At 35.6% G+C, this 22,970-nt stretch overlaps 1 protein-coding gene across 10 annotated transcripts in view; it reads right to left on the reverse strand.

The window, feature by feature from the left end:
• MAN1A2 (mannosidase alpha class 1A member 2) overlaps positions 1-22,970 on the reverse strand; it is a 209,398-nt gene that overhangs the window by 41,085 nt on the left and 145,343 nt on the right. For 7 of the 10 annotated variants that reach the window (XM_070608060.1, XM_070608065.1, XM_070608058.1 and 4 more), the window contains exons 11-12: positions 18,689-18,861; positions 15,106-15,221 (exon numbers count right to left, since the gene is read on the reverse strand). In XM_070608060.1, the coding sequence (XP_070464161.1) occupies positions 15,106-15,221; positions 18,689-18,861 (289 nt within the window). The remainder of the gene's footprint in view (positions 1-15,105; positions 15,222-18,688; positions 18,862-22,970) is intronic. The other 3 variants (XM_070608062.1, XM_070608059.1, XM_070608063.1) reach the window with 1 other exon arrangement.

Consider the following 22,970-nt stretch of genomic DNA (forward strand, 5'->3'; position numbering starts at 1 on the left):
AATCATTTTCAGGCAACGATATTTACTTGAATTTTGAGAGGAAGATTTTTGCTACAAATTTTAGCTCCTACAGTTCTACCTTTGCCACCTCTGCTTTAAGAAGCACCAAGATTAAAAACACTTAGAATTTTATTTAATAATAGCAAATTATTTGATAATATTTATTTGATAATTATTATAATCAGGAAAAAATATTTCCTGATTCCTTTCAAAAGTATATGACTAATGGACCATCAAAAAGTGCACGGATAAACAAAATGTGGTATATCCATACAAAAGACTACTACTTCACGATAGGAAGGAACCAACTACCAATACATTCAACAACACTGATTAATCTAAAAACTATGCTGAAAAAAATGACAAAAGATAAATGCATACTGCATGATTCCAATTATATGAAATTTTAGAACAGGCAAATCTAAGGTGACAGAAAGCAGCTATGTGTTTGAGGTGGTGCAAAACTCACTGCAAGACTAGGACGGAAAAGTTCCACATTAACTAGGGCGGTAGTCACCCAAGCTTATAGATTTGCCAAAATACAATGAACTGTACACTTAAAATACTTCAATAAAGCTGATTTTTAAAGTTAAAAAAGGGACTAATGGAAAAGGATGGAAACGAAAGTAACCTTATGTGTTATAGCTACGTAAGTACAATTTGGGTTGTAGCTCCCTCTACTGTGGCAAAAAAAATTGGCACGGATATTTCAAAGAACAATTTTGAAACTGAGAAAATGAAATTCACTGTGTGTGTGTGTATCCCCTAGTGTCTAATATTTGGACTGCACTGTGACACTATGACAGGTCCTCAAAGGGATTAAAAAATGTGGAGACCACAGTTCTAGTCCTTCAGTATACCATTTGAGGTAGACTATACATCAATACAGCAGTTAAATGATGATCTGTCCACCTGATCTCATGGTGTACTAGCTATTACTTGTCAGCGTAGGCAATGCCGTGATCCTTAACTGCTTCCATAAATGGTTTACTGAGTCACAGGTGTCAGTGGTTCTCAAAGTGTGATTCCCCCAGGCCAGCATCCTTAGCATCACCCAGGAACGGGTTACAAATGCAAATTCTCAGACCCCACTCTAGACTTACTAATCAGAAACTTTGGCAGTGCAGCCCAGCAATCTATGTTTTAAGAAGCTTTCCAGATGATTCTGACGCCTGCTCTAGTTTGAGAACCACTGCCCTAGATTTATCACCTTTGTGTAACTTCTAAAACCAGTTAGCTTGTACCACTTCTGCTTTTCTCCTTCATGTGGGCATATGAACCTTTGACTCTTTACTAAAAACAGATCCACTGCCCTGACTCCCCCACTTTTCACATCTTGCCTTGGGCCTTTTCTTCTTGCTTTATAAATTCCTTGACCCATTCATTATTAGCTATCTCCTAGCACTAACTGAATTCTGAGTTCCAGCCCTGAGTTCTAGACAGGAAATAAAATAGGTCTATTATTCTTTTCTCCTTCTCACTTCCATTTTGGCAAGATCTTACAAAATCGCTGTTTTTCCATCTGTCTCTCTTGGAATCAAATGACTCAATCCTTTATTCAACAAGTAGTTAATACTGAGACATGTAGGCGGCCTCACTGTAGATGCTGGGGAAACAACGATAACTCAAATACACAGAAATCATTGCCCTCAGGGAGTTTATATCCTAGTTGAGGAATGCCTAAGGAAGATACATGGTATACTGGAAGATAGGTGCCATGGAGAAAAGCAAAGTTAGGGAAAATGATAGGGAACAAGGGCGTAAGCTGAAATTTTATGTAGCATGATCAGGGAGTGCCCTAAAGAATACAATTAGAAATAATAAAAAGGTAAATTAAAAACCACTACTTAAGATTTGAAACTGTAAAACTCCTAGAACAACATATAGGGAAAAACCTCCTTGACATGGATCTTGTCAATGATTTTTTGGATGTGACACCAAAAGCACAAGCAACAAAGGCAAAATAAATAAGTAGGACTATGTCAAACTAAAAATCTCATGCACAGCCCAAGAAACAATCAAAAAAATGAAAAGGCAACTTGCAGAATGGGAGAAAATATTTGCAAATCATATTGTCTGATAAGAGGTTAATATCCAAAATATATAAAGAACTCATACAACTTAATAGCAAAAACAAAAACAAAAACAAAAACAAAACAATCTGATTAAAAATGGGCAGATAAACAGGATAGACACTTCTCCAAGGAAGACGTACAGATGGCCAACAGATACATGCAAAGATGCTCAACATCACTAATTACCAGGCAAATGCAAATCAAAAGCACAATGAGACATCTCATACCTGCTACATGTCTAGCTATTATCAAAAAGACAAGAGATAACAAGTGTTGAAGAAGAAGTAGAGAAAAGGGAACCCTGTGCACTGTTGGTGGGAATGTGAATTGGTGCAGCCACTATGGAAAACAGTATGGAAGCTCATCCAAAAAAACTAAAAATAAATTAAAATAAAATAAGTTAATAATAAAATTAATGAAATAAAAATAAATTAAAAATAGAACTACCATTCTACCACTAGGGAAAAAAAAATTAAAAATAGAACTACTATATGATCCAGCAATCCCACTTCTGGGTATATATCCAAAGGAAATGAACATAAGATATCAAAAAGATATCTGCACTCTGATGTTTACTGCAGCATTATTCACAATAGTCAAGATATGCAATCAACCTAAGTGTCCATCAGTGGATGAATGGATAAGGAAAATGTGGTATACATATACAATGGAATATTATTCAGTCTTTAAAAAGGAAATCCTGTCATTGTGACAACAAGGATGGACCTTGAGGGCATTATGCTAAGTGAAATATGTCAGAGAAAGAAAAATACTGCATGACATCCATATGTGGAATCTAACAAAGTCAAACTCATGAAGAAACAGAGAGTAGAATGGTGATTACCAGGAGCTAGAGGGTGAGGTGGGCAGTTTGGAGAGATGCTGATTAAAGGGTACAAACTTTCCATTAGAGATGAGTAAGTTCTAGGGATCTAATTTATATCACCATGATCACAGTTAACAACGTTGTATTATATACTTAGAAGTTGCTAAAAGAGTAGATCTTAAATATTCTGACAACAAAAAAGAAATGGTAATTATGTGACATGATGGAGGTGTCAGCCAGCTCTGGTGGTAATCATATTGCAACATACAAATGTATCAAAGCATACACATGTATCAAAGCATCGTATACCTTAAACGTACACAATATTATATGTCAATTTTATCTCAATAAAGCTGGGAAAAAATCCTATTACATAGGAGCAGTCACAGTACAGATGCAAAGAGCCACTTCTTTTATTCTTACATAACACAGGCTAAAGACTTATTCAACAAATTCAACTCCTATTTATTGAGGCCCTCATATACTGTGTGCTGGGCACTAGGGAGGTGAGAGTCGTCAAAAGGAAAAGTCCCTGCGGTTGTGAACCTTACATTCTACTGGCAGACAGATAAAAAACAAACATGTATGTCAGGTGGTAATAGTGCTTTGAAGAAAAATGAAGCAGGGCAAGGGAAGAGAGTAATGGAGAGTACAGATGATATATACATGTAGAGCATATTTTCACAGGCAGTCACTAAAAAATACAGGAATTATACGTTAGGGACAGTATGAATGCGAGCTGCAAGTTCCTTGATGTCAAGATTGCCCTGTTGCATTCACTGATTCACAGCAATGGCACACATGAGGCACTTAGCAATAAGTTTCTGTTGGATGAATTATTTCATATATTACACTGTATCATCTCTATACTTTGATCACCATTTATGTAGTAGATAAAGAAACAGAGCTCAGATGTAGATAAAAAGCAAAGAGGTGGAACTAAGAATTCGAGGAAATAATAGTTTAAAAGGGTGAATAAATGCTGAAACATGTATCTTCATTAATTCCCTAAGAACCTCTGATTGTTTAACTTTTTATCTGTGTTCTTAACCTACAGAAGAAAATTAAAGTGATTTATTCTCTTGTCTGAGTTTATTCTAAATCACTTCAAATTCAAAATAATTTAAGATTGACTTAAAAAAAAAATAGCCTGCTCATTCAAACCTTACCTCAGCTATCAAGTACTGCCTAAAGGTCTCTTTACTTCTCAGAATGCCCTCTTTTTTTTGGCGGAAGATTACCCTTGATCTAACATCTGTGCCTCTTCCTCTATTTTATATGTGGGACACCTGCCACAGCATGGCTTGATAAGTGGTACATATGTCCGCGCCCAAGATCTGAACTGGCGAACCCCGGGCCACTGAAGCCAAGCACACGACCTTAACTGCTGCGCCATAGGCCAGCCCCTCAGCATACCCTTTTGATTCCAACATTTCTAATCCATTAATTTTCTAAAACACATATTTTTCCCCCCTAAACTTCCAGAGCTTTCTTTCTGTGAGAAGTTTTGTGAAGAGTTAGCTCTCCAGGCTTATTTTGTTTAACTAAAGTTATCATAATTCAAATGCATAAGCCCTTTGATCCAGTCATTTTTCTTCTAGGAATCTAACCAACATTTATATTCACATAGGGAGTAGAGATATATGTAAAAGGGCATCCACTGCAACATTGTTCATAACAGCAAAAAATTAGGACCAACTTACATATCTAACAATAGGGTACTGATTAAACAAATTATGATATATTCTTCACTGGATTTATGTGTGTCCATATGGAAATCTTTACTGGATAAAGAGTAAGATGAAAAATACAAGTTTCAGAACAGTAGGTATATATGATGGTATTTGTGGTGAAAAAATAAAAGGCTATCACTAGAAGGGTATACATTAATAGATAGTTGTCTTTGGGAAGTGAGACTGGATGTGGGGTATAGAGAAACTTTTATTTTTCATTTTTTCTGTTCCATAATATTTAAATCACTTTGCCATATCAATACATTATTTTTACAATTAAAAAAATAAGCTCTGTTAAAAACAACCACATTAGCCTTGATTTTTGAGGAGCTATACAATATAGAGGAGATAGATGTTTATACAACTAATTTTAATATGACAAGTGCTATGCTGTTAATTCTGTACAGTTCAACAAACATTTGTTGAGTGTACACTCTAACCCAAACATGGAACTAAGGACTGAGGATATTAATATTTCACGCAGACTATCAGGACAAGGGAAGTATTGTAAGCATACCTAGCGATGGATTAATTCTGTCTCAGCGTTGGAGAGGACTCACAGAGACAGTGATATTTGAGCTAGGCCTTGAAAAGGAAATAGGATTTTGTTAGGGATAAAAAAGGAATGAGGAATTCCAGGCAGAAAGGCCAACAACAGTTAAAGACACATGAGTGAAAATGCACAGTGGGAAGGTACGGATCAAGAGCATGGGGCAAGTGGTCTAGCAGGAGATGTGAGTGAAAAGTACATGCAACATCTGATTATCAGCATGAGTAAAGAATACTGAACAATCTGCAAGTGAACAGTATCCTTTCCTATCCACCTTTTTCACTTGAGGAGTATACCTGTAGGATAAGTTCTAGAGGTAGGACTACTGGAGCAAAATTAATGTGTACTTAATATTTCAATAGGTTCTTTTCCAAAGATCCCACCCCTCACATCAAACAATATATACTCTCACTATAGTGTTTGTAAGTGACCGCTTACATCCTTGCCAAGACCAGAATGCAAACTTTTATAATCTTAAGGAATCTGATGGTAAAACATATCTGGTTATTAATTTTATTTCATTTCTTTATGAGTGGGTCAAACATTTATTTTTCATGTTTTTATGGTATTTTCCAGTGAAATACCTTTACTTATTTTAACTTAACACTTTTTCTTAATAATTTCAAATTTTAAGAAAATTTACCCATCAACTATCAAATGTATTGCAAATATGTTTCCCAGCGTGTCATATGTCTTTTACTTTGTATGATGTTCTTTTTTTTCTTACAGATGTTTTCCATTTTTATGTAGTTAAAATTTGTAATCATTTCTTCTATGGTTTCTGGGTTTTGTGTCATGCCATCTTCACTCTCAGAGTTGGAAAAAACTTCCAATTTTTTATATTTATTTTATTTCACTTTTTATATTTACAGCTATGTTCTATATAAGATCAGTTTTGGTATTTAGCAAGGATCCAGCTTTATTATATTTTTCTGATAATTTTTCTAACATCATTTATTAAATTACCTAACTTTTCCTCAATGATTTGTCCAAATCGTCTTTTTTTCAAAGATGAAATTTGCACATATAAGGGGCCTATTTCTGAACTCTACTCTGCTCCACTGTTCCATTTATTCTTGTGTCACTACTAAACTCTTTTAATCACTATAGCTTTATGATAGTTTTTAAATGATCTCATATACATAAATATTCTATACTATATGATATAAAGTAGCTTATTTTTCATTATCTGGAAGGGCTTGTCTCCTGTGGTGGAGTGCATTTGTCAGCACAGCTAAGCTGGAAGTACATATGTCAGAATTACTTTGTATGGTTCTGGGTCACAGTTAGCTATAAAAAAATACGTGTGTCATTTGGAAGCGGAAGTACAGCAGCAGCCATCATGCTTCTGGGGGCAGTGTAAGGTCGCCACACGCGGTTAAAGTTATGCGTGCTGGTGGTGTTGCCCAGCTCACCTTGGAGGTGTGGGGCAGCTGCTGCAGCTCGTTTTGGAGCTCTTATCAATTTCTCCAATTCCCGGCCAGGCATGGATAGCCCCACGGCAAAAGGTACCAGCTCCTTCTGCAAATCACCTGCTTATCAATGCTGGAGGCAGTGCGACACAGATGTGGGACCACATGTCCTTGTGAGTTCCAGTCTGTCTTCGTTGCCCTTTGCTCCATGTCTAGCTTCTTTCCCTGACTGCTAGGCCTACTGTCCCAAAGTGACTTTACACCTGCTACCTTGTATTTTGTGCCAGATATAATTCTAAGTGCTTCACTATATTAACCCCCATAACAACCCTTTGAAATGATACTATTATTAATTCCTCTTTTACAGACTAACTTGTCCAACGTCACATAGCTATTAAGGGGAACAGTTGGGATATGGACTGGTTAAAAACATATGGTTAGAAGTCTTTATCATCTGATTAACGTGGGTATATACAAAGAACACATGCTTACTAAATCTGTTGAGAGACACAAAGCTAGAAGAGCTAACACATTAAATGAAAAACTTGAGAGTTCAAAACATTTCAGTAAATTAGAACAGTGTTAAACCTAAAAAAAAAAAGAATAAAGATAAAATATAATAACTTTCAGAAAAGTTGATCGTATCAAATATGAGAGAAAATAATTATCTCAGTTCATGTTAAAAAAAAAAAAAGACGTAGAGCAAAATTTCAAGCTATGTTGACTATTGACAGGGTTACCAGAAAACAGAGTACAATATTATCCTGCACTGATGAAAGGATGATGGTCAAACTGGGGGCTGGCACTCTGCAACTGTTGAACCATATCTCGAAGGCAGGGTTCAGTCTAGAGAAGCACAGAGTCACCTCCAGAGAAGGAAACCAGACTGGCGCCATACAAAGAAACACTACAGAAACTTGCAATCTTTACCCTGGTAAAAACAAGTATTTTTAGTGAACATTCATGCAGAAGACTATATTTCTGAGGAACAAAACATGGAACACTGAATGAAATTCACAGTGAAGCAGATTTTAACATAAGAAAGATCCTTCTAATAATAACAGCTTTGGAACAATGAAATGGGTTGACCTTATGAGGCAGTAAGCTCCCTATCAACTGAAGAGATTAACCACAGACTTTATGACAAAAACATTCTGTCTGTTGTAAAGAGACTTTTAACTTTGGGAATGTCTGTCTGTAGGAGGGAGGGATGGGTTGTGGCGGTGTTTGTTGAACTGAGTGACCTCTAAATTTTCTGCATCTCCAAAAATTGCTTTTGATCCTGGCACAAAGACAGCAACTGAATTTGAGGCAGGAAAATACAGTTGCAGTTTTATTTATTAAAAAAATACTTTTTCCGACTACAAAAGCAAAAAGTAGAGAAGTACTTTTTAAAAATAACATCAATTAGGCTAAACCACAGTACAAATTCTGATGTTGTTGAAATATATATTAAGATATTCATCTATATATTTTATATATACATATGTATATGTGCATTTAATAGCCTACTTAGTATTTATACTATGAAGAGTCTATAATTGCTATTGGCTCCATAATATCCATTTTGGATGTGCCATAATTTATTTAGCCATTCAATTATTATCGAACATATGATAACTCAATTTTTATAACAGTAATAAACATCCTTAAACCTTTTTCCATAGCTTTGACTATTTAAGATTCCTGATATATTCTTATATAGTTTTCCAGAATTTTGCCATTTATATTCAAAGTTTGAATTCTAAGAGAGAGGAAGAGAAAAAAGGTACATAAGCAAAATACATAGACAGACAGATACATACACACACAGATACATACACAAAACATAATTTCTGCCCCAAAGATTTTGATACCAATGAAGGCAGACACACTGTGATGGTAAACTTATTTTATCATATTTCTCTTTCTTTCAACAACAAATTTATTAACAAGACTATGTTTCCAATTAACCTGTGATTTCTCTTAGCCATTTAATGCCTGATATATATCAACTCAGAAAAAGTGATTGAAATGTATCCTCAACAGGTACACTTTTTTCAATTTATGAGACCTTCAAATAAAGATGCAACAGAATCGAGCTGAGATTTGATGAAAGCCTAATTAGACCTAGGTTAATAAATGCAGATACTAAGGTACAGCTATAAAATAATACACTCCTCCTTCAAATTTTTTGTGAAGAGGAATTGATTTATGATAGTAAATGGTACCAGGTATAGAACTATAGAGAATCCAAATGGGAGGCACTCATTTAACAATTCCAGGATTGCTGCTAGAAGCCGGCTCCAGGAAGTCCTGGTGTTTCACTCGCAGCGGCCCTTGGAATTCTTTCAGCTTAAGGGGCTTTTGATGAACTGCTATTTCACTAAAATCAATGAAAACAGTTCTCGGAGGGACAAAGCCATTGTCAGTGAACAGATCTCTCTTTATTGCAATTGGAGAAATGTGGCAGAGTGGCATTGTTTACCTATTTCTGTAAAACAATCCAGACTCCAAACAAAAGTCTTCAAGTTAAACAATTTCATGTTAGCTGAAAGCTCTCCCTAGCTTTTTCTTTCTTACATAACTCCTTCCCTCACCTAAAGAGCAGACTGACTTGTATTTATTACTAATAACACATTAAAATCTTCAATTGTCTAAATCTCCTCTCAAATACTTAGATATAAACCCTCTATAAATTTAATCTTGAAAAAATCTCTCCAGAGCTTTCTGCCCCATCCAATGCGGACTGATGACCCTCTTAACCTTCCCTTCGCTGGTGGCCTACATTCCCCGTCTTCCTTTTGGTTTATACTCAGTCTTGATGGAGCACATCCTCCACGACGATACTGAGAAAGAGTATCTGGAAGTAGATTTCTGAGACCTCGCATGGCTAAAAACTTAGAATTCAAACTGAAATTAATTTTCTCCCATAATTTTGAACGAACTGCTCCACTGCCTTCTAGCTTGCACTGTTGTTCTTCAGAAGTCTGAAGCCATTCTGATCCCAGATCATTTTTTCAAGACTTTTATTCCTCCTCTCTTTGGAAACTGTGATCTTTCCTTTACCGCAAGGGTTCTGAAATCCCACGGCACTGTGCCTTGGCATGGGCCTATTTTTATCCACTGTGCTGGGATCTTGATGGCTTCTTTCAAGTTAGAAACTCATGTCCTTCAGTTCTAGGATATTTTCTTGAATTACCTTGTTGTATTCATATTTTATTTTTTAAATAAACTTTAAAAACTCAAGGTATAACAAACATGCACATACTTTAATGTCTATAGCTAGATAAATATTTCTAAGTCAATACTGTCTATTCATATTTAAAAGTGAGGCAATATAATGCTTACTGGAAACAGGAGGTGTGTTGCCATTTACTGGTGGCTTCACCATTGGGGGATGGGTGAGGACATGTCCATTTTGTTGAGGGAAACTCATGTATCAGTATCTCTAGTTTTTTTTTCTTGTAGGCTAATCAATTTTCCCAGAAAGGAACCCTCCAATCTCCTGCCTACTTTCAGCTGTGCCTGGTATCCCTAAGTCCAGAGCTTCCATGATTCACCCTCTTCAGACAGGCAATCTCTAGTTTCTTTCACGGTAGGAATGAGGCAGGGGTGGATTTGGGGTCTAACTACTCCTTATATAAACTTAAAAAAAAATTCTACAGTTTTCCATTCTATCCTCCACCCTAGTCTTGAGTCTTTCCAAGGTTCTGATGTATTCATCAGCTTGCTTTAAATTAACTTCTCTGGATCCAAGTACTTAGCTTTCTCTGTTTTCCATCTTCTAAAACTTTGCTGACATCTCTTGTCTGCTGTTGATTTCCTTCTCATTCTTTTTGTCCTTGTCCTTTATACCTTCTTAGTCCTCTACAGTCATTTTAATGGCTTTCAAGAGAGTGGAGGATAAATTCAAGTGTTCATCCTACCAAGCTAAACGGGAACTCCCTCTCATTTGTTAGATGTAGGCATCTTCAAAGGATCAAAGGATCAGATGTATGTCTTCTTTTCTCTTCATCCTCAAAATCTTTCTCAACTTACCTTTTGAGGTCCAGATCTATATTTGTAAATGCCTCTTGGGAATATATGTCAAAAGTAACTCATTATCTTTTCGGAAAATCTATTTGTTCTTGAAACAGTGCCATAATCCTTACAGTTACCCATACTGGAAACTTTAATATTAACTCTGACTCTTCTTACTGCATCTTCCTATATCTGATAAGACACTAGGGCTTGTCAATCTCACCCTTAGAGCTCTCTTACCTCATTCTTAATATTCCATGGCCTGCCTCATAGCTACTCCCCTGAATGCTAATTCATCCTATTATACCCATCTTGCTGCCTTCAAGTCTGGTTTAAATGTTGCCACTTCCATGAAGTCTTCCTTTATGCTTTCCAGGTTAAGTACACTCTTCCTCCTCTAAAAGACTTCTGCACTTTATTAACATTTCTCCTATGCACTTAACATATTTAACATTTCTCACAAATCTGCATGTGTTTTATTTCCTCTTTTAGAGTGTAAGAGTTTTAAGGGAACAGGCTTTGAAGGAATCTATCTCTGACCTTCCTCATCACATAGTTTTTGTTGTGGCATCAGTTTATATGCTGAATGAATAAATGAATTTGGGACTATTGAGGGAAACAAAAGAAACAGAGGACATAGCACCCTGTCTTCTGGAGAAAAATGTTTATCTATAGCTATAGTTACAGCATATCTATAGTAGAGCATCCGTGACAATATGTAAAAGGTAAAATGGTCCTCGACTTAGGTCAGGAACACAGGCTTTTTCATTTAACTTTCCCACTGCCGGGCCCATCAGCTGCCATCTCTGGCAGCTAAAACACATGGATTGTTGCCCTTTAATGAATTCGTGATAAATTTCAACCACTTGATAGACTATACAATCTTAAATTAACAGTTACTCAGTTTCTGACAAAAGCCTATTTAAATTAACTGATATTTGAGAAACATCTATGGAGTCATGCTAATCTTCATTCCTCTACAGCCTTTTAAGCTCTATCTTAATAATAAGGAAAATATAAGCCTACAACTACATTAGTCTTCAGAGAAATTTCTCGATTCAATTGCACTTTAATATTATGACATCAGTTTTTATAAAGAGAAGTCACATTAAGAGTGTTCTTGTATCTTCAACAACATCACCGTTTGAAGATATTATCTATTGGGTTGAACCATATGAAATTGCCAGTATTCAACTGTTTTTGACTTTTAAAAAGGGCAATTTTATATGGTTCACCTAATAGTTCAATTTTTTAAAAAATAATGAACTATCAAATTAAGTCATCTTATAATTTAGCAGTAAGAAAAAACTTGTCTCATCTGTCAAAGTAATATGTTCTTCCAACTCACAAAGATGAGAATGACACTGAGCAGGATGCTTCCATTTTGCTTTAGCTGCCAGCAAGCTCAGTGCTGAACGTAGTGCTCAACTGTGATAATTTTCTTAGCCTAGGTTTTGCTATAATTGTCTGTATGATTCTTCTTGTTTGACCTTTTCCACTTGTATTGATCTAAACCTATACGTATTTTTCTGGGAATGAGTAATGTAGCAACTACATATATAAAAATATAACCGGTTACCCAGAGTACCGTGTTAAGAAGGAGTCTTCCTGAACTTGGAAAGACAAGTACCAAGGTCAACTGGTGATTTTCCACATACATACTGGAAGGGGAAAGGCAGCATGGCCCACATTTGCAGTCCTATCCCAAATGCTAAAGTGCTCAAGGTCTGTACTGATGAGGCATTTGAGAATTAACTGTGAAAGTCAATTTGCTAGAGGTGAGATTTGAACAGAATTTAGAAACAAGAGAGGGGCATTAATTGATATAAAGGCATTCCTGACAGAGCCAATAAAATATGAAATAGACAATGAAATGCAAAGGAACAAATTTAGAGAGATATATATGAATATTTGAATACAGATTAGCTTGGTTTAAGGATTGAATCTATAAGTAAAAGAAATGAGAAATGAAGCTAGAGATGAATGAACCACTGTAGCTTTTGCACATGAAGAGAGTGACATGAAGAAAACAGTATACGAATGTTGGAAATCAAGTAATTTCTTTTTAAGACTAGAAGAGGGCTCAAAATTAGCATTTTACTGCTCCTATAGTAATATTTGATTCAGGAAAAATCCTAACAACACTGGGTGAAAGACTGTTGGAAAAAGGATATTCACACAGTCTCAAAGTTATCACTCCACAGATCACTTGTTAATTACGAAAAGAAAAAAAGTTCTTTACGCAACTTTATAACCAAATCTAACCTTATGATCAAACTTAAAATCACCAATAATGGCTAAAATGTTATCATGTACCTCTTTGTAGAATGCAATGAGGACACATCATCTATATAATAGTCATGCTAAAAATGTTTAACCTAAATCCCATCATGAGGAAACAATTACAAATATCTAAATTGAGGGACATTCTTCAAAGCAATTAGCCTGAATATGTATGTCAATGTCATAAAAGACTAAAGAAAAACAGGGAAACTTTGTCCTAGGCTGACAACCAAATGCAACAAATGATCCTTTATTGGATCCTAGATTGGAGTTAAAAAAAATAGTTACAAAATACACTAGAATTTGAAAATGAACTACACATTAAACCACAGTATTGTACGAATGTTAAGTTTCCCAAGCATGATAATTGAATTGTGATTATGTAGGATTATACCCTTTGCCTGAAAACTCTAGCATAAGTACCAGAATGCTGGTGAGTACCTTTCAAATTATAGAATGAGTAAATACACACATAAATAAATAAATAAACTATGTGTGTGTGAGTGAACACATACGTACATATACATGGGGTGGGGGAATGTGGCAAAAATTAACAATATAGGTAAACCTAGGTGAAGGATACACAAATATTCATTGTACTCTTCCTAAAATTTTTCTGGATTTAAAAAAAGTAAGAGAGCTTACATAATTTGGGTCAAATTCCAGTTTACAGATATGAAAACTGAAAGCAAAGAAATTTTATTTTGTCATGTTTGTTCACTTAGGTTGTAGCAGGTGCATAATTAAAGGTCCTATGGTTTTATCTTCCAGTCCAGGGGTCTTTCAACTCTCTCACCCAATCTCAAGCATAATGACACAGGATAAATCAAAACAAGCAGTGACTGGAGGTAGAGAACTGACTACTGAGCAGATGTTCTGAACCATCTCAGCAGTAATAAGAGTCGAGGTTAGGGTCAATTGTAGATACACATGGGGAGACAGCAAAACAAAGAAACAACCTAACAAGAATCATAAAGACTTACTGATATATTAGAAGGAGAACAAAGAAGTAACTCTACAATACACAAGTTCAAAAGATGGGAAAATAGGAGTACTAGGGGTAATAAAAGAAAAAGTGGATAAAGATTGCCATTTAGGATAAGAAACTTAGTTTGAGACATGTACATTTCAATTGTAATATACCAGAATGTAAGCTAGAAGTATGCGAGAATGTAAACTCCAGAAGGTAGGAATTTCCTTTTTTTTGAGGAAGATTAGCCCTGAGCTAACATCTGCTGCCACCCTCCTCTTTTTGCTGAGGAAGACTGACGCTGAGCTAACATCCATGTCCATCTTCCTCTACTTTCTATGTGGGACGCCTGCCACAGCATGGCTTGAGAAGTGGTGCGTTAGGTCCACACCTGGGACCTGAACTGGCGAACCCCAGGCCACTGAAGCAGAACGTGCGAACTTAACCGCTGCACCACTGGGCCAGCCCCAGGAATTTCTTTTCTTTTTGTTTACTGATATATCCCCAAGTAACCTGAACAATGTCTGTAAATAAACATTTTTTTGAACAAATGAAGTGACCCTTTATGAGGCATTCAGGTACAGAGAGACAGAAAATAGAAAGATAAAATTTAAGACAAGGTATCAAGAGATATTTACTTTGTAGGTCTTTAGGGAAGTGGACATATTTATAGAGAGCTCTGCCTGGGGTTTTGAGTATAAGCCCAAATAATAGAGTTGTCTTTTTTTCTTTTCCATTGTTCCCTTTATGTGTATCTTCACAGGAACCTCACTGGGAGGATGGGTGACTATGGTCATATACCCTCTAGTACCATCAAAACTCCATGATTATTTATTAACACTTCATTAGCTACAGCAGGCAGTTCAAGTGTGGTCCCAGGACCAGCATCGTCAGCATCACCTGGGAGTTTGTCAGAAATAAAAATTCTTAGGTTCCACCCTAGATCTACTTACTGAATCAGAAACTGTGGGTATGGCCCAGTTATCTGTGTTTTAAGAAGCTTTCCAGGTGATTTCACTGCACACTAAAGAACTAGGGACAAAATAAAGCTACTACACTCTTATTTGACAAAATTTCTACCTCATAGTCTAAGTCACTCTTCTTGAGATGCAGCTAAAAATTAAGACCCAATTACATAAAAAGATATTTGTAATAAAACTTAGTATAACATATCACATAGACATAATTCATCATATAGTGACCATATAGCAAAACCAGCCTACGATAAAACATTTCTAAAAGGCATCTACTTACTTTAATGTCTCAGCAAGAAAGAAGCTCTGCTGTACATCATCATGTGTAGGAGTAGAGGAATATACATCCTTCACCCCAGAAAACCCACCACTGACTCGGCAATACTTTTCAATAGCCTGTGAAGGAGATCAGATAAAAGAATCAATTCCACAGAATTTCAAGTTTTGAAGGACAAGTTAAGGAACCAAAGTCAAAAGTTCACAGAGATCCATATGAGAATTTGACAGTTTAAGAATAAGATTTATCATCAAATCGAAACATTCTTACACTGGAAAAATTAACTGAAGTATCCCGCTTCCTGCGGAATTTCTCCCTCTCCAAACCTCTTTAATCTTTTTAAGACATTCTATATTTTCCTAACTTAGGAGTCAAATTTAGGCTGTTCACACTGAACTAGAGACCTGTCTGGCACAGTGAAGCCTCCTTAATTCCGACAAATCAAGAGAGAGGTCAGTTTGAATTAAAATTTTTAAATGCAATTTTATTACTTCCAAGGAAAAACAATAATCCAAAACACGCTAAAAAGTATTATGTAGGAGCTCTCCATAGTAATAGCAATGAGACAATATTTACTGCAAACAGACTATATGCCAGACTTTGTATTATCATAACCCTAGGAGTTAGGCATTATAGGTACAATACTAAGAGCTAACAATTATAAAGTGTTTACTATGGGCTAAAGGCTCTTCTAAGAACTTTATATGCATTAACATTTAAATTTCCAACAACCTTATGAGGTTGTCTTAATAGCTCTACTTTTCATACAGGAAAACTGAGGCAAAGAGTAATTTGCTCCACACTATTATTAACTACTGTGCTCTACTGCCTGATTGGGAGCTAACATTAATTTATATTTTCTTAATTTTTGAATATGTCAAAATAAAGTACACTGAATTAAATGGAATCTATTCAAAACCCTGTTTTTAATTCAAAGCAACCCAATAACCTGCTTATGCAGGTTTATCCAGCTCCAGAATTAAGCCATTTACAAAGAGCTGAAAGCACCGTGGTTCTTCTCTTTCTCTGCTCTGCCTGACCCCGGACACTGAGCGCCGGGACAGTGACTTAACCAACCGTCACCGCAGCGGCGTGTCGCTCCTAGTCTTGGTATTTTTCATATTCTTCTGGTCTTCTTCCTTACTAATGAAAAGCTAATTAACACTGAAAATGTTTATTTAATCAAACTGTTCATTTTCATATTGTTCCATTTTGATTATAGCTGGGTTTTAATGTCTCCTTACCAAAGGGTTTGGTCCTTTTCTCTACCTAAATAGTTTAAACGTATTTTGAGTACAAGAGTTTTGGAACACTGTATTGTTCACAATGATCATGCGTCTTGACCACCATAGAACCATCAAGCCATGACTAATCTTTAAGCCACTTAGAGTCGTTATTTGAAGGCAAGTTTTCATGCATGATATACTCAAGTTTGGGAGTTTATAGATGTAAATGGAATAGCTGAAGCTACAGAAGACAGGAGATACCTCTATTTTGTCTTAGCTTGTCTTCCATTTACTTTCTTCACACCCTACAAGTTAGGCCAGCAGTGGGCAAAAATGCAAATTCTATTTAAGATGTGAATTCTCCTCTTTTGTCTCCATCCCCATTTTTCTCAGCACGGCATACTTTTGAAACTTCAATGTAAAGCATAACTATTTCAGTTCTTGTTCTTTATAATTAGCATGTGTCCCTTTAGGCTATAGAAGGAAGATTCTAACTCCTATACTTCAAATTTGGACAGATATGGGTTAAAGTTTGAGCTGTCAAACATCTTTTTAATAGATAAGAGTAGGGCGATACTTTAAGAAGGTACACATGAGAAAAGGATCTTAGGAAAAGGATAAATTATTCTACAGTGTTTCTCAATGAGAGAACATGCTTCTGCCACCTCCCCTCAACCTCCTTGCCTCACATGATTCACATATATCTCCCTTATTCCTCTAAATAAGAACCATTAAATATTAGGGGACATTCAAGTCATTCATTGCAGGAATTCTTTACTTATCTATTTCCCCTACATAAAATATTGCTTGATTTACATAAGCATTAGTAAGCCACTGCTACCAACAGAAGGGTGTGTGTCCTTTTCCCGAACCATTGTGGCAACAGTTTGGCTATCTTCTCAACTGCGCAGGACCCTCCTGCATGGAGAGTTTTACTAGCGGCTGTGTTCCCAAATCTGGACTCAAGTGACCAGGCAAAAGCAGCATCAATAAATGCAGCACCTCTTCCTGTTCCACGTAACCACCTTGCTTCCATTTATCTTCTCTTACTGCTGAACTCCATAAGCACTATCTAGGTCTGAATGACAAATGACACATAAGTGTCCTCAGCTTAGCTCGTCTTTATCATATTATCCTGGATTATTGCAGTGGTCTCCACAACCCACCAACTTACAGATTACAATGAGATCCTTCTGTTTGTTACTCCCCACTAAAAAGCCTTCAGTAGATTCTTCCCCTTTGAAAAACCTTTTACTAAAGGTCCTGTACTGGATTCTAAAAGTTAGGGAGCTTTGGTGGGTAGGAGATGGTGACGAAAAAGACAATCTGACAGGCTTTTTAGATAGGCAAATGACTTTCTACCCCCTCCCTGATACGAGAAACACTTATGCAGTAACTGACAGAAGTGTGTGTCTGTGTGTTGTTCCTGAAGCATTGAGTATACACCCTTTGATCTGGCATGTAAAGTCATCTACATAATGGCTCCAAACTTCTCTTCCTCTGGTTGCCACTGTGAAACCTTCTTTTTATATAAATTGGACTACATTCTGCCCTAAAACATATCTTGCACATTCCCGTCTGAGCAATTTACTAACACTACTTATCTCACCTAGAATGTCCTCATTCTATCTGGACTGCAAGCTTAAGTTAAACAATTTGAATATGAATATCCATCATAATTAGTACTATTTATCATAATTAGTATATCTCAAAGACTAAAACACCCTCTTATTCCTGGGAATAAGCTATAATTTCATGAAAAGACTAATGATTTTCTTCCTTCCCAGGTACTGACAGCCAAGGCTAGTACTCTAAGAGTAAACCACTTGCTTCCTTTACTTATCAACCATTAAAAATACCTCATTTCAAACATATATTATATACAGTATGTGTGTGTGTGTGTGTATGTGTGTATATACAGATACACTGTTTCAATCTAGAAAGATTTTAGCAATTCACTCATCCTTCTTATGGTGATCCCCTGGGGTAAGCCACCAAGGCTGTGATTCTGGGAAGTTTTACAATGATTTTTTTTTTTCCAGAGGTTAAGCATTAATAGGCAAGTATAGAAATTTTATAATCATAGTGAAAAACTGCCTTTTAAATGACTCTTTATAGTTATTCAATGAGAATAATGAGTGAACACTAGTGGAAAAATAGTTCTAATAGAGAACTAAACTGGATTCTAAGATTTACTTCTACTCCTTCAGAATCTTAAATTAACTGAGTAACAGAGTTTTCCACCAGATAAGTGGAAGTACCCTACAGTAACTGAATGTGAGGGAACACGGATAAGGACGCACAGCACTACAGGAAGGCTCGAGTTGCTCTCACAGCAAGTGAAATATTGGCTTATTTACCAATGCGGCTTCCCAGCCCCACCGCCTGTATCTTGGATCGTGCGTGAATCGCCATAAGTACCAATAAGTTTCAATTACTTCTGGACGGAGGATGTAATACTTTTCCGCTTGCCGGACTGCCACAGCCTCTACTGCACCATCAAACTTGAATGATTCAGGACCTAGCTTTAATGCTGTAACACGACAAAAGAAACAAATGAGCACAATAAACCATTTGGGTCTGTCTGCCGGAGCTTTTCTCTTCCCAGAAAGGACTGAGGAAGAAGTAAAGTTACTTTTGTTGTTTGTTGTATTTTTATTGTTGCTGTTTTGGAAAATCAGTGACTTTCAGAGATCCACCTTTGGTTTTCTAGCAGCTTAACAGACATAAATATTCCTATTATTCTGATATGAAATATTTCTCATAAATAATGTACTTCAAGATACTGCTAAATCTAACCATACCAACAAAAATCTAGCAATCCTTTGGAAACAAATGCAAGTTAGACATAAGCACATTACATATTCCATTTTGGTCCAAAATAAAATGAGACAGATAATGGCACTGTGCAGAATTATTTTTTAAAAATCCAAGACTATTTTAAAGTTTCTTTAATATAATACACACATATAAGAAAACATTTTAGAGCTAAGATCTCGAATTAGATTTAGCTGTAGATTACATAAAGTATGCTATAGTATTCAAGAAATAATATATTTTAAAACTTAAACCAGTTTTAAAAACAAACTCTCTTCTCCTACAGTCTCTGCATATATAGCAAGGAAGAGGTTCAAATTGCCAGTCACCAAGAATTTCATCAGCAATTTTCCCATTTATCAGTTTGAAGAAAACATGGCCATTACACATATATTTCAACATTACATATTACTCCTTGCATGATATGATTTCCATTCAGGCTGGAATATAGCACTACATGAAAGACTTTTTAAGGACCTCTTTCTAAACACAGCCAGTACCCTAAACCTGAGAAATATAAAGTCATCTTCCACTGGGATGTTAAAGTCACACACAATTACCACTCTCCGCTGCCATCTTTCTTTTTTTTACTAAGTTGTACTCTGGCAAACAGTTTCAAGGTCTCTCACTTCTTTCAAGAAATGCTGGACACCTTTATATTTTCTCATAAAAGAAAAGGTAGCCCAGAACTATAATGCTGGTGGACCAGAAATAAAATCATGCCATAGTTGCTGGCATGACATGTGTTTCTGTGGCTAAATTTCAGTATTATAAGGGTGACAATGTAAGCTCCAAATAATCACAATTCAAAGGAAATGCAAACAAAGCCTTTTTTTTTTACCACCACTCACCCCCAAGAAAAAACACAAAACCAAAAATAAATAGTGATGGTAGATAATTCTATTAAAAAAGTGAAACATGTGACCCAGAAGAGTTAATAACCACAGCTTGTTTGCTGCTAAGTCTTGTTGAACTAAAGCAGAACTCAAGTAGGTGTTTTAACCTGAGGCTCACGAACTCTCGGGTAGGCTTTGGAAGAGGGAGACAGTGTGGGTCCCAGAAGCCTCTGAAACTGTATGCAAAACTTTATGCGTGCATATAAAGCTTTGACCAGCTCCTCAATGGGATCTGAGGTTAGGAATAGCCAACAAATTATCACTATTTTGTAAGAAAACTTTTATCCAGCTTACCAAGAAGGTCTGGCATACAATCAAATATTATCTGGTATTTAATAAACACTTTCAAAATGATGATAAAAGTCAAGCATCATAAACACTGAGATGACAGTAATCCAACAAAAAAGTAAGGCAAGTCATTTTGTCGAGATTTCTTATATTTTTCCTTTCTCAAAGACTATGAGTGCTAAGAAGTGATCACAAGGAATGATCAAATGTTAATCTTAAGGCTAACTTTAAATTAGATAATAACTTCTGTAATTATAATGATAACATCGCCTGAACTGAAATAGAAATTGGCTGCAGGAAACTAATATTTTAAACTTCTTACTAAAAACTCTATTTCGCTTACTGATCATTCATAACTTCACAAAATAAACATACTAGTAAGATAACATATTTGTCCTGTGAGGAGCTGGTGAGTAAAAATGTACATGTCTAAATTATATACATATCACATCCATTATTTTGGCCAAATTATTGGTTTCATGTTTCTGAGGGCATTATTTCTTGGTTGCTCTTTTGTTTAACATACATTGTAAAAAATAGTTTCAGTACACTCTACCTTGCACTTAATTTCTATTCCCTATCTTAAAGTTCCCATTTACATTTGGTATTTCATTTCTAAAAGGAAAATAACCAACCCAAAAAGTAAAAACTGAATCAAAACCATAAGTAATTTAGTACCTAGGTAAAAAAAACTCTAGTGGATACAAAAATCATATAATGTAGGTAAGAAAAGAAACATGCCTAAATAAAAAATTATAGTAAAATAGCAAACGTGATAAAGGTCAGCAGTAAAACAATAAAAGGCAAGTTTAAAGAAGGGACAGATTAGTTTGTAAAGTTATGGGGAAATGCAATTAGTCCTCTAAGACAAGTAGAACCTGTAAAGATGAAAAAATAAGTACACCCAAGTCAATAAAAGAAATTCAACAGAAGATAAAAAGCATAAGGAATATTCTGGGACAGCAATCTGACTATAGTTTGAATGGGATAATAGTAAGGGGAGATCTTAAACTATTTTCCTGTATCCTTCCCTCCTATTAACTTCCTTTAAAAAAAAATAGTTGTAGAAATGCTTGAAACATATCCAATACTCCATGGTCAGTGGATTTTTTTTTTGTCAGACAGATATGTTACATGTATCTAAAAAGATTAACTTTTACCCTGCAACATGACAGAGCACAGTCTAGGGAAGGCTTTACCTAATTTCAACACGAAGCAAGTTAGATTACAGAGCAGTCTTTATTTTAGTGATGTTCAGCAAATTTTTTTTTTTTAATCCAGAAACCCAGAAAAAGAAAGTACTGTATTTTGGAAATTTAAGATCTGGTTTGGCACCAATTCTGTACCATACTTCAGAATAAACTAAAATAATGTATCACTCTAGCTTCCCTTATAGAGATAATAACGTTTGAAACTACCACTAAGTTACTGCTCAGTTTCATGAACAGATTCAGCACTGCTTCCTACAAACCCAGCTAAACATTAAGCAGCAGACCATGCTCTTCAGTAAGACAGAATATATGAATATCACCTCTACCTCCAACAACAAATGAAAGTGAAATTCCAAGGCAGCAATTATATGAATTTAGCTGGAATAACTGCTAAGAAGTAGATGGATATTTTTAAATGAAGTAGCCAAAAATTATAGTACGGCTATAAGAAAACACAGCAAAGGACGTGATAACCTGGAGGGAAGTCAGCAAAACTAGGATTGTACTTTTTAATAAAAGGATCTAAGCTGAGATTAAATATAAGTAAAAACAGCGAAAGACTTGAAAATATAGGACACAAATCAAATAGTAATCTTTTCGGGAATACCAGGGCAAAGAGCGTCACAGGTTCATCGACTTGCAATGTGAGAATGACAATTAGAACAAGCATGACAGCAACAACCATAGACTGCATTTTTTAAAATTTCATTTTACTCACAACCACATGCTGAGGAAGACAAGGTAGGTATTGTTTATGTCAACTTTTTGCAGATGGAGCAACTGAGGCTTAGGAAGGTTAAATGATTTGCCTAAGGCTCACAGATAACAAACAGTAAAACATGGGATATTTGAATTCTAGTTCAAATGTTCTTTTCATGATATCACAGTTTCATATAAGCATCAGCAATGTCATTATGAAATGTGGAAGTCAGAAATATAATATAGGAAATCCTTTCGTAACCCTGGTATTCTATGAACGTCTCAAAGTCAGGGGATGCAGCTTGTTCACAGTTTAACTTGTAAGCATCTGGCATAATGCTTGGCACATAATACGTACTCTATGTTTAATACAGTGAATGATTAATATAACAACTATGGTATAACAATTTTTAATATGTCTGTTGTATGAAATTCTACTATTTTAGATCTAGGATTTGATTTGTGGTCAAAACCTACATAACAACAAGTCTCATCATGGGTCCTAACAGACACTGAAAATCCATTCTGGTCCTCAAATGTTTTACTCATTTTAGCTCTATTTTAATATCCTCAACATGATATAATTGAGCTTCTATCTGTAACTCAGATCACTGACTTTATAGTTATTTATACGTAAATATATATATACACACACCCACACACAGCCAACACTTAAAACACCCGAAAATAACATCTACTTCAATGTCCTGTGGACCTAGTTATATTTTGTC

The sequence above is a fragment of the Equus przewalskii genome, unplaced genomic scaffold, assembly GCF_037783145.1.
Source record: "Equus przewalskii isolate Varuska unplaced genomic scaffold, EquPr2 ChrUn-13, whole genome shotgun sequence".
Taxonomy (NCBI): Eukaryota; Metazoa; Chordata; class Mammalia; order Perissodactyla; family Equidae; genus Equus; species Equus przewalskii.